The sequence below is a fragment of the Gambusia affinis genome, linkage group LG19 (assembly GCF_019740435.1).
Source record: "Gambusia affinis linkage group LG19, SWU_Gaff_1.0, whole genome shotgun sequence".
NCBI lineage: Eukaryota > Metazoa > Chordata > Actinopteri > Cyprinodontiformes > Poeciliidae > Gambusia > Gambusia affinis.
This window is the reverse complement of record NC_057886.1, coordinates 17,009,636-17,022,561: the sequence shown is the minus strand read 5'-3', so window position 1 is coordinate 17,022,561 and position 12,926 is coordinate 17,009,636. Positions and strand designations below refer to the sequence as shown.

General features: G+C 37.5%; 2 protein-coding genes across 3 annotated transcripts; one reads left to right on the top strand and one right to left on the bottom strand.

Annotated features, from left to right (window-relative positions):
• Positions 1-3,072: 3,072 nt before the first annotated feature.
• Positions 3,073-6,113, bottom strand: nkiras2 (NFKB inhibitor interacting Ras-like 2). 2 transcript variants are annotated; one of them, XM_044099388.1, is made up of 4 exons: positions 6,034-6,113; positions 4,924-5,046; positions 4,548-4,789; positions 3,073-4,276 (listed from the first exon to the last, which is right to left on the bottom strand). In XM_044099388.1, exons 2-4 carry the CDS (start codon positions 5,015-5,017, stop codon positions 4,034-4,036), a joined length of 579 nt encoding a protein of 192 aa, XP_043955323.1. In that variant the 5' UTR covers positions 5,018-5,046; positions 6,034-6,113; the 3' UTR covers positions 3,073-4,033. The 2 variants fall into 2 exon arrangements, with proteins under 2 accessions (XP_043955323.1, XP_043955322.1); XM_044099387.1 differs by having other exon boundaries at positions 5,977-6,084.
• On the top strand, positions 6,070-12,861 carry dnajc7 (DnaJ (Hsp40) homolog, subfamily C, member 7). Its single transcript, XM_044099386.1, has 14 exons — positions 6,070-6,206; positions 7,898-7,986; positions 8,082-8,206; positions 8,459-8,572; positions 8,872-8,946; positions 9,355-9,473; positions 9,602-9,755; positions 9,905-10,069; positions 10,537-10,628; positions 10,777-10,850; positions 10,946-11,092; positions 11,171-11,323; positions 11,431-11,493; positions 11,593-12,861. The coding sequence occupies exons 1-14, from the start codon at positions 6,133-6,135 to the stop codon at positions 11,628-11,630; spliced, it is 1,482 nt and encodes a 493-aa protein (XP_043955321.1). The 5' UTR covers positions 6,070-6,132; the 3' UTR covers positions 11,631-12,861.
• The last annotated feature ends 65 nt before the right edge of the window (positions 12,862-12,926 follow it).

The window sequence follows — 12,926 nt, the reverse complement described above, 5'->3', positions numbered from 1 at the left end:
CAGGTAGGTTGCAGGAAAAAGGGAGGTTGTGAGTTTTTCAGGCTTGAGTGCAAATGATAAAGTTGTTTTCAATAGACAGTTTTGCAGTCTTTTATGTAGTCAAAACACAGCTTAGAATAGTCAGCATTTGGCTTTGAAGACTGATCAGGTCAAAGTGAAAAGTAAATAATTTATAAATATGCTGGATTTTAATTGCTGTGCGTTCTGGGAGGAATACAATCTGCAACTGCGTACACACGACTTGATGAATACTTCTGTGGAGCACAGTTACAAGTGATGGTGGGGGTCTTGAAATCTGCATTTAATAGGAAAATGATGCTATTTCAGTGAGGAAATGTCATTGTTCAGATGATGATTTAGAAAGCAGCAACGAAACATCTCCAGTATGGCCCAAAGTAAAAGTGCAAAAGAGGTTTTCATAATGTGAATCAATCCAGTGTTTTTTCTTAATCTTGACTTGAAATAGGCAAAATTGGCAGCAAACTTTACAACACATTTTAAACTTCTTAAAGATATTATATAGAGACAAATAGTAACTCTTAACTCCTACACAGTCAATCTGGCCAGAACATAAAATAACTTAAATTATTCATGAAGTTATCTGAGTTTATTCATACACATATGCTTGTATCATACCACCTACAGCTTTCGATATTCAAGCGGTTCCTGGTGCTACGAGTGACAGCTCCAGACATCCAATACACCCAGTAAAAGGGAACATGTTGAAACCACTATTATACTGAATGATTGGAAGAATGATACACCTAATCATGAGAGGATGATTTTCTTTGGGGGTTTATTTTTTGTTTTGTTTTGGTTTTTTGTTGTTGTTTTTTTTTTGTACATCTGTAACATCTACAGTAATCTTCTTATTGCACTCCAGATGGTTCTTGCAGTGCATTGGACAAAAACTGCTGAAAGATTTGAGAGTGATCAGTAGATCATTGAAGAAGGTCAGTGAGCTCACTTTTGTTTTGAGCCTGTCCTGATAAATAATTAGTTATTTAAATAGGTTATTAATTTCCAAAATGTGGGAGTTTGTTTGAAACAGAGTACTTGAAATGAAACAGTGACAATGTGTTTACAAGACAAATAATTTATCTCAAATCTTCAGAATTAGGTTGACAACTGTTGCCAAAATCATGGCTTAAAAGAGTAGACTATATAGGTGGTGTTGGCATTTAGACTGAATGTGTTCACTGTTGTGTGGAATTGCCTCTGCGACAGTGAAACTTGGGCCAGTGCAGAGGCTTTGAGGGTTAAAGTCAGCTTTTTTCCCCCACAACATACAAAAAGTGTGGTTCCTCAGCCTTTTATCCAGAGACATGCTGCTGCTGCTGCAGAGTATTTCAGATTGCGACACCAGTGAGCTGCCTTTTTGAACTATGAATGTGACTAGCAACTAGAAATTTGTCTTTCGTGTTTGTGCTGTCAAACAGAGAAAGAAGACTCATAAATCATGCAGGCGAGTGACAAATCTATCCTTTTCACTGTGTATTTTTTAACAAATGGTGGTGTGGATTTTTTTCCATCCTTTATCCAACTCAGTAGAGCCTTTGCTACAATTCTCAGAAAAGAATTGACCAGGAAAATAAGACAACTTGTAAGCCTCTCTTTGTGCTGTTATTATATTCTACAATGATTCATTCACTGAATCATTTTAAGGGAAGGAACATAGGTGCAGACTTGGTTCATGTCATTAAAAAGAACATGAGTGAAACAAGTGCTGGCACCCCCTAGGGAAACTAAAGTGAGTGTGCATAATGTAATTTCAGAAATGTTCCACTTGAGGTTTTCTCATTATCGTGCATTAATCTCTCAACATGCCCCATGTGGATCTATCAGATCATTTCCTCTGATGAAATGTCTATAATTTTGTCTGGCATAATTTTTCCTAAGCTAATTTATTGGATCAGTTTATTCATGGGGCCAGACTTACACAACTAAGTGCATGTTTCGGTGAAACTGCATATTAGCGAGCACAGACAGCAGCATTTCCAGTTGTCACTGACTTACTAAAACAGCAGGAGAATAATTTTCTGATGTTACTGAAAAGTTTTTCCCTCGTGCATATTGCAAATTTGCATTTTATTAGCGCTGCGTCAGATGCTTAAGTGAAGGAGAGATGTGGTTTTAAATGAATATGTTTTAAAGTAATTAATTGCAATTATGAAAAAGCATATGAAATACAGAATCCATTTGTTTCTAAATACTTACAAGCACTAAGCCTAAGAACTTCTATTCATCTGAACTGTTTCACATCATAGGTAAGTGGGATACATCACTAAAGCCTCCATACATGGGGTGTGCTTTACCCCTGTGTCGCCAAATGAAAAACATTTTAACACAGGATATTTATTTCTGCAATTTCTTATTTCAGAAGAAATTACTAGAAACAGGTGATTCCTACCTGTTCTTATAACAGGTAGGAATTAGATTGGAGACTGTTATTGTTTTTATTATCATGAAGAACAATAATTGTTATATCAGCAACTACATTACGTTACAGAAATCCATGTCCTACAAAGCTATCCATTAAAAAATCCATAAATATTAGCTTTAACGTGATGTCAGTTTTCTAATGTTTTGACTAAAAAAAACATGTCAAGAAGTGTTGTCAAAGGAAAGTCAATTCCTTGTTGACACACGAGAGGGCACTATATACCAAGAATTTGATTCTCCTCTTTTTAGTATTTACATGAGAGTAACTGGAGGTCTACAAGTTCCTCTTTCAAATTCTTCTAAAATGTTTGAATTAAAAGGATTGTTTTGTAAAATGACTCAAGACATTGGTTTTAAAGTGGTGCTGTATAAATAAATTGAATTGAACTGGATGGATGGATGGATGGATGGATGGATGGATGGATGGATGGATGGATGGATGGATGGATGGATGGATGGATGGATGGATGGATGGATGGATGGATGGATGGATGGATGGATGGATGGATGGATGGATGGATGGATGGATGGAAACACACGGTTTGAGTAATTTCCTCTCTGAATGTTATTTTTGATGAAGCTTGTGCTAAATGAGACAATTTGAACAAAACCAGCCCAACCACAGCAGCGTCAACATCCCTGTCAGACACTGAGGAATTTAATTTGCTTACAAAACATGCAACAAACACAAACTGTCGATATTTGAAAAGTGCGATCATACAAAAGCTTAAATATGTTGAATCTGGAATAGTGTCAACAGACATGGCACAAACATATGTTCAGCATATCTCTGCCGTTTTGATAAAACAAACATCAAAAGCACATCTGATTTGATATAATGATATAGTGTTAATAAATGATTCACACCTCAGGAATAACATATTATACACAACAGTGACTTACATGGTCAAAGTGCTGATATTTCACATCATTGTGTGCCATCTGTTTTTACATGGAGCCACCAGAAAAGTAACACCTGAGCCAGGAACGCCTATCCTCCACAAAGACTTCACAAGGAATGTCAATCATTGGGCAACACAAAACAAGCATAATGTAACAAAGATCCACATCGACAAACCGCCATGGATTGTTCAGAATGTGTCAATGCAATCCTTTCAGTCATTATTTCTTTCAGAAAAAGTGAAATTCAGCATGTTTGTAAAGCAGTCATAAGGAAACGTGAACATGGTTGCATTTCTGATTCCGTTTGTGTTCATTCAGTGTATATAAAATCAAACCAGTAATGTGCAGCTTGTTTTTTGTGGATAAAAATGCTGATTGTAAGCAGTTTAAGACACATGGGTCCAAAGCACACAGTCTGCGGTCCAAACATGATTTGATTCAGTAACATTGACATAATATCAACATGGTGATCCTTTTCGTTGGTGGTTTGAGATAAATATTTTCAATGTCATGATTAAAGTAGCATTTCAGCAGAACAGCACCAACTGGATAGAAATATCTGTACAATCATTGCGCCTTTTCTCTTGTGAAAGCCTCTCCACATTTTTAAAACTTTTACTAAAACAGAATTCCCTTTACCGTTCCCTTTTGAACTACTCGTTTAAGCCAGGCGAGCAGAGCAGCTAGCTTAGCTGTCCGTTGAGCCACTGCCCTTGTTCTTATTGCGACTTAGAGGAAAAGTGGGCTTGCTCTGTGGCTGGGTCATCTTGCTGGCCAGGAGGACAAAGGGATCGATGAGCGTGTGCCGGTCCACCACCGACACCTCCCACAGACGCACCTTCTCGTTTTTCGCCCAGTTCTGCGCATAGTTAGCATCAATTCTCCTCTCGTCCAGCTTGTCCAGTTTATTGCCCAGCACGATGATGGTGACCTGTGGGTCAGGATTAATGAATTAGCAATCACAGACCACTGTGCGCTTCATTAAGTGATGCCTGATGTGAATTGAATAATAATGGAGGTAAATGCTTTGAAAAGTAATCATTAACAAACCCTGTCTCAGAAAAATCAATGTCTGTGGATAGGACATTGTGCATTATTATGGCTAACACACTCTACTGAGAATGTTTTATTAAGATGCTAGAAAAATGTAATTGGACACAATTTGACAAAAGCATTCTTGAATAAATCCCTTCAGTTGTTACCTCTTTCTTGTCTCTGTGACGATCAATATCTTTCTTGAGTGTCTCCATTCGCTTAAAGGACTCTTTGCTGTCGATGCTGTAGACGAGCACAAACCCATCGGCAAAAGTGTAGTAATGGCGAGGAAGCTCCATTCCATCACGGAGTCCACGCGTATCGTAGAAGCGCACCTGCTCCCGTGTGCCACGGTCAGTCTCAATGGAACCAATGTAAATATCTTCGAGGGTTTCCATGGGGTCTGAACCTAAAAATGGAGACAGTTAACTCCATATTTTTTTGTTATGTTGGTTAAAATGAGGAGTGGTTTTAACGGTAAATCCCCAAATAGAGATGGATCACAGAAATGTGTCCTCAAATTGCAGAAGGCTGACGACGTACCTGCAACATGATTGGCATACAGTAGTTGCTCCAACACCGCTGTTTTACCAACTCCTGCCTGGCCACACACAACTACTTTGCAGCTTTTTCCCATGATGACTTCTCAATTTTCAGTCACAAAATCTGTCAACAAAAAAGACAAATACAATGAGTTTTGGAAGAGTCAATAAAAACAATGGATCTCATATGTTCATGTTCTGAATCACAAAATAACAGCAAGAAAGAAATTATTTCTGCTTTTTCTTTCTTTCTTTCTTTTCTTTTTTTTTTTTACAAAATTTCTTTACTGGATGTAAAGACTTTGAAAAAACTTTGAAAAGGTAATTTACTCACATGCTATTTCCCATTATATGTTATTACTAAAGCAAATGTCAAGACAGGGATAAATTATTTAAAAGAATAAGTCTGGCTCAACATACACACTGGAGATTTTGTAACCAAGTAGGACAAACAATTTCAATTTTTGCTTTCTAGTACAATCAATGGTTACTGAGGCATTTATTTTTTTTCCTAAGAACACCTTAAAGGTTTGGTTTTGTTTCTTTTCTGTCAACATTTAGTCATTTAACTTGACAGATTAGTTGCTGAGTCGTGTGGCTGGTAAAAATAAGGGAGGGAAATAATTTAGCTAAATGGAAAGCTTTGTTTGTGCTGTTTGAAGCGTTTCAACCTAGAGAACCAAGTCTTTTCGGTCAGTAATAAATTTATATTCAATGTTTTCAATTTTTGTTTGTCCAGTTAATGAACAAATAAGTTATTTCATGTGGAAACAATAGTCTGACAGCCACAGTTTTGCATAAACAATTTTAGCTCATTAGTTTTGTAAAGTAACTTAATAAGCAAGCAGGTTATAGAAATCTAATAACAATCACATTTTGATGAAAGTAACTAGAGTTAACGAAAAAAATAAATGTTGGCTAGGGTTGAACTCAGAAATAGCTTAGCATTAGCTTGAATACAACATATATACGGAACCACATCAACAGGAAGTACGAAGCTGGTGTAAGTATGATCTGACTTGTGCAACAAAAATATGCTAACAAAAACACATACGCTCTTATCGATTCGTGCCTGTCGATATCTATTGGTGTTTTATTGATTTGGACTTACTGACAGTCCGTTTTTCTTAGCTAACGGATCACTTCCTGTTTACAGTGTACGTAACGACGACCGCAGTCTAAGACCCCGCCCACCCTCATTGACGGCAAAATGGCGACAGAGAATTGTGATGCTGTGAACATGGACCCTGACATCGAACTGCTTAGTGACGAGGAGATAGAAAGGTGGGAGTAATACATGACTTGTTGTCAGTTTCAGAAGTAGAAACACAACTAAGTCTTTTACAGTTACGCGCTATCAACTTATCTTGTCATTTGTGTTTTAGTGAGATGTTTTGATGGCTAACTAGCGCTCTGCAGCTAACAGTTAAGCTACATTATGGTAGCTTGTTTGGTCTTCCTCCACGCCAACTCTCGTGACTGCTTTGTATGATCTATGGAGCGGTCTGTACTCGTGTAGAGCAAAAGCTAATGATGCTGTGAGCTCTGTTTCTCCATCATTGTCATGTTTTTTTCTAGAATAGTCTGTTCAGTGGCACCATTCATTTTCTGCGTGGCTGTGATGTAAAGCATGAAAGGCTTCCAAATAAAGTAATGGCAGTTGTACAGAGCATGGTGTCATATGTTCCTGGCTCTGCTCTTCCCTGCCCGCTATACAAAATAGCAACCTCTTATCCAGAAATAGACATTTCTGCTCTGCTATCTGGGCTCTTCGTATGTTTAGCTAATTCAGGCCAGAAGTTCTCTAATGTATTTACATTGTCAGCCAGATATTTTAGATTTGGAGAAGTAAATGTTGCTTAGTCAGAGTGGATGGAGGACATCTATTTTAAAGTTTTGTCACAAATTTCTCAAATAGACTAAGGTCTGGAGATAAATGAGTATGTTCTAAACTAATACATTCCATTATACCTCTAACTGTAACTACACTTTGATATAAACTGGACAGGTATTCCAAGACTTAGGTATGCCCCAGCCCTAAAACAGTTGAAACTTCTGCATTACTTCCTTGTATATAATCTTTCAGCAGTGGCCTGGCATTGAAGAGTTTATGTGATCTAAGTCGTTCTTTTATAGCTGTATCTCCAATTCATTATGCTGTACTGGAAGGTGAACCTTCACCCCAGCCTCATTTCTTTTTCAGTCTGTGATTGATTTCTTCCAGGATTGTCCAGTATTTAACTCCCATGTATTTTCCCAAACAGCTTTGCTGGTCAAAAAGCATCCTCACAGCATTTTACACCATGTTGATGGTGTTCTCAGGTGGATGTGTAGTTTTAGTTGTCCTTCTATAGCTTTTTGAATGTAGACCAAAACATTATATTTTGGTCTCATCTGGACATAACACCTTCTTCCACATGTTTGCTGTCTCCCATATTGGTTGTGGGAAACTGCAAAAGAGACTTCTTGTGGCTTCTATTTAACAGTGGTATTCTTGTCGATCTTTCATAAGATAAAGGACAAATTTATTGAGAGCACAACTAACAGTTATCTTACCACTTGGTCCTTTCTTCCTGAGATGTGGATTTCTGCAGCTCCTCCAGAGTCACAGTGCTTCTCTGATTAACTCTTTCCTTGTGTGGCCTGTTTGTTTAAGTAGATGACTAAGTCTAGTTTGATGTGGAGCTGGAAAATGCTTCTTTCACGTTTGAGGCATTGTTTTATAAGCTAAAGCTGCAATAAACTTTTTCACAACTTCATCCCTCAGTTTTGATTAAGGAGTTTATTCATTAATATATTTGAACAGACCTTGGGATCCTACAGACTGATAGTGACTGACTGACTTCATAAGTGCTATCTTAAAGCGTAGTTGTTTTGGCTTAGTTCAAGTTAAATGTAAATAAAGTTAAGACACCCCCTACATTTTCTAATTCCTCTTTTATGTTTTTTTTTTCTTTTACCAATTCAACCCACAGGGACGCAGAGGCCTTCAAGGAGCAAGGCAATGCTTTTTACATCAAGAAGGACTACACTGAGGCATTCAATTATTACACCAAGGCTATTGGTAAATTCATAATAAACTGTTTTAGACTCTGTTTTATTCAGTCATCAGTGGTGTGTTTTATTTATAAATGATAAACCTATTGATTAATTTTTCAGATATGTCTCCAAAAAATGCAAGCTACTACGGAAACCGGGCGGCCACGCTAATGATGCTATGCCGCTACAGGGAGGCTTTGGAGGACTCCCAACAAGCAGTGCGACTAGACAACAGCTTTATGAAAGTAAGCTGGATGAAATGAGACTACTGTGAAATTATTTCAGTTGCATATAACCTTAAAAAAATTATTTTGTTGTAAACGTAAACCCTGCATATTTCCTTTTGTACTGGTATTGCAGTGCATTTAACCACTTAAATAATAAGTTCCTGTTTTTGCATACATCAACGATGTATAATAGAACACAGAATGCCTTTCATATAATTTTCAGAGACCTTATGTTTTTTAGACGGTTAACTTTGTCTCTCCTGTTTGCAGGGACATCTGCGAGAGGGTAAGTGCCACCTCTCACTTGGAAATGCTATGGCAGCCAGCCGCTGTTTCCAGAAAGTTCTGGAACTGGAGCCAGATAACAGCCAAGCCCAGCAGGAGGTAAGCACATCCTTGGTATTAGAGTTTCACCTAAAAACTTTAATATGATTATCCACCAGTAAAACATTCTGATCAGACCAGATGTGTAAAATATATGAGTTTGCATACATCATTCAAGTGGAGCTGGTTCTCACTTAGCAGTCATCGAGTTAAAGTCAAGTTATTTCCTGAAGTAGCCCTGCTTATATTGGACTGGTTTTACAAGCACTGATGAAGGCATATAAAGTGACTGGTTATTGTTTTGTTGCTAATGCAAGTCTTCCACATTGTTACTTAAGGCTAAAAATCATATTTTGCAGCTAAAGAATGCAGAGTCCATCCTTGAGTATGAGAGAATGGCAGAGATTGGATTTGAAAAGAGAGACTTCAGAATGGTAAGCTTCTTACTGGATTATATTTAGTCATCTGTGAAAAGTTTTCCAAAAGAAATATTTCTTCTGTTTATGTTGATTATCACAATTTACAGCAAATGAAAATTTTTTTCTTATATTGCATAAGGCCAATAAAAAAGAAATTTCGAAAGTAAAGCACAGTGATGCCACAACCATTAAAGCAGGTATTGGTAGGCGACAAGTCTTTCTGGGCAAATCAGCATTTCCTTAAAGCTTGTCAGCAGAAGGAAAACAGGAAGTTCTGACGACTATTCTGACTTTAGACGTTCACAAAGACTAATATATAATTTTGTGTATAATTAATGTAGTTAGTGAATTTCACTGAGATGCATGTTTACAGAAGCTCTCAGGAAAAACCAAAGAATGGAAATGCTGTGTGTTTTCTTTTAGGTTGTGTTTTGTATGGACCGTGCCTTGGAGGGTGCATCAGCTTGTCACAAGTTCAAGATTTTGAAGGCAGAATGTTTAGCCTTACTGGGACGATACCCAGAAGCTCAGTCTGTCGCCAGGTGAGAGATAAGAAAAAGATTAGATTTTTGTGATTTTTATATAGATTTTTTTTAGGGAGTTACTGTAACAACATGGAAAATCTAGATTTTTTTTATATCTTGCTATATTTCCTTCTGTTTCTTCACAGTGACATACTCCGAATAGACTCCACCAACGCTGACGCTCTTTACGTGCGCGGTCTCTGTCTGTATTATGAGGACTGCATTGATAAGGCTGTTCAGTTCTTCGTCCAGGCCCTGCGTATGGCTCCTGACCACGACAAGGCCCGACTCGCATGTAGAGTGAGTAACTAAGCAGAAGATTTCTGTCTGTCAGTATTCATTTTCTGTTTTAATTAAGAAATTTAGCTATACAGGTGAACTTTTTTTAAACCTATTTAGAGTTTAATTTTGGTGTCTTTTATTGCTAATTTGTGATCTTGTCTTTCCAGAATGCCAAAGCGTTAAAAGCCAAGAAAGAAGAAGGGAACAAGGCGTTCAAGGAGGGCAACTTTGAGGCAGCTTATGATTTGTACTCGGAGGCCCTAACAATAGACCCAAACAACATCAAGACTAATGCCAAGCTGTACTGCAACAGAGCCACAGTTGGATCTAAGGTCAGCAACACCTGGACAATTGTCAAAAAATTCAGCGCCTTTAAAAATGTTTCTGCTCCTCAAATGTTTTCACTTGTTCTATTGCTATGGCCACAAACATTAAATCTTTTATCTCATAGTTGCAAAATAAAATATAGTGTTACAAAAAAGTTTTATAAAGCCTCAGCTATTGTATAATGTATAATAATCAGATTCAGACAATTTTTCAGATTTCTATTTGTAAAAAAAATATATATATAAATAAATAAAAAATAAAATAAAACTTTGCATCCCATATGCTGTAATGTGATAAAATGTGAAAAGCTTAAGGGGTTATGGATGGTTCTATATGTCTATGATCCTAATTCACACTCAGGTTCTTTTTCTGTTTAGTATTCATGCCATATTCTATCAATTTTCACATTGACTAGTCTTGAGTCATGGGCTTATCATCAGACTCTGCATTATTCTTTCTTTTTCTTCTTCAGCTGAAGAAACTAGACCAAGCCATTGAAGACTGCACAAAGGCCATTAAGCTGGATGAGACCTACATCAAGGCCTATTTAAGGAGAGCACAGTGGTATGACCTCAACTTTTAACTTCGTCATGATCAGAAGCACATGCTATATATTGCATCAAAAATTTCTGACCTCATTGCAAACTCGATGGTCAGTAGAGTCTGACCGCTTATTGCTTTATGTGGGTAAACAAGTAAGATTTTGTTTCAGCTACATGGACACAGAGCAGTATGAAGAGGGAGTGAGGGATTATGAGAAGGTCTACCAGACGGAAAAGACAAAAGGTAAGATTCTATATTTACAACATCTAAAAAGCACAGATTGTTTGTTTGTTTTATCCTATAATAAATAAATATGTTTTTTTATTTTTATTTTGTAGAACATAAACATCTCCTCAAAACGGCTCAACTGGAGTTAAAGAAAAGTAAGCGGAAAGACTACTACAAGATACTCGGAGTGGATAAGAATGCCACAGAAGAGGAGATCAAAAAAGCGTACCGCAAACGTGCACTTTTACATCACCCAGGTGCTTAAAGCTAAAAAGCCTTTCAGGTGCAGAATACACATGTATAAGACAATGACGTCTCTATTTTGTTTCTTTCAGACCGTCATAGCAGTGCTAGTACTGAGGTGCAGAAAGAAGAGGAGAAAAAGTTTAAGGAAGTGGGCGAGGCTTTCAGTGTGCTTTCAGACACAAAGAAAAAGGCCCGCTATGACAGCGGGCAGGACCTGGAGGATGATGGCATGAACATGGGAGGTCAGTACCGAGGGAGTTAACAGTGGGAGGTCTTATAGATGAACAGATTGAAATGAGTAGACTTAAAGTGTTGCCTTTGTTGATTGCTTTTGTCTTTTTTCTTCCAGACTTTGATGCCAACAACATTTTCAAGGCATTCTTTGGAGGACCAGGGGGTTTTAGCTTTGAAGGTAATTGAAGAAAATCTGTTCTCCTGGTGTAAATTATGTTGTTTGCACATAAAAATGATTTTTATGCTAAGTGCACATTTGTTTCTGGTTGCTTATCAGCATCTGGACCAGGAAACTTCTTCTTCCAGTTTGGTTAATTGGAGGTGGTGTCTGCATAAACAGCAACAACATCAGGACTTTTCTACAATGTCAACCCCACTACCCACCATCTGTATTTAATGACTGACTATAAGTCAGATTATTCCTGTCTATGCCATTGGCTGAATGAATGCAACCCAGTGACCACACGCAGTGAATTATTTGCAGCCAGGACACCAAGGTGACTCAAATTGATTATTCCTACTGGGTTTTTTTTTTTCTTCCAGAATAAAACAAACTCAAAAATCAGTAACGGCTACCAACAACGATACACATAATCTGTGGAGCTTTGATGGAGAAATTGTGTGGTAATTGTGTCAGAGCTTGAAATATCGTCCTGGGAGAAAATGTTGAGATGCAAAATTACATCTAGCAAGCGGTTATTTTTGCCCACTTTTCTGCTGAGGGAGTATTCTCTGCATGAAACTTGGTAACTTGATCAATGTTTTCTGAGGAAAATCACTGAGCAAGCCCCATCTCCCTCTCGTTCCAAAGAACATGACAGCAGGCTGCTACAAATTCATATTAAAACACACTCTCTCGTTGCTTTGTAGGCTATGAGACGACAGGTGATCTTTTTTTTAGTTTTTTGAAGCAGAAAACAGCTGGAGCTCTTGACCTACACAAATGGCATGGCCAAAGCACACTAGAGAGATGACAGTGAGGACAGTAGTGGCAGCTTTGTTGCTGGCTGAGTCACTCCCCCCTTTGTCATCACGGGTTTTATGTTTGGTGTTGCCATTTTGAGCTTGCTGCATTGTACATTTTACTGGAATGTAAAGTGTTTATTTGTGATGTTAAAGTTTTTCAGTTTTTTTTTTTATTTTCATATCTATATTTATTGTAAATTTGCTGTCAAACTGTCAGTATGAGATGAAGACACTTCTGTTTGAAAAAAGGAAACACATGGACCCTTTCTGCAGGAAGATAATTGATTTGCTAGGTTTGCATGAAGTCTGCTTAAATGGCTTATTCTGCCTTTGTTATTGGAGTTTGATCCAAGCCATCTAGTTTTTCTCAAAGGAAGATGTAAAATTAAATTGCAAATGTTTATTGTTGACTTAGACAGTCGGACTCTGTGAAATATTTGAAACCTGGCAAATTTTTGTTTCTTCCTGATTTGAAAAAAGAAGTCTCTCCTCATCTTTACCCTCTGGAAACCAGCCTTTCTTTACCTCTCGAAAGGTATCAGCTGTATCAATAAAGTTGACCTTCTCTTAGTTTCCCCGATATTGTTTTCTTCTTTGTTTTGTCATGGTAGTTAAATGAACAGGCCAGTGAATGCTATAATTAAG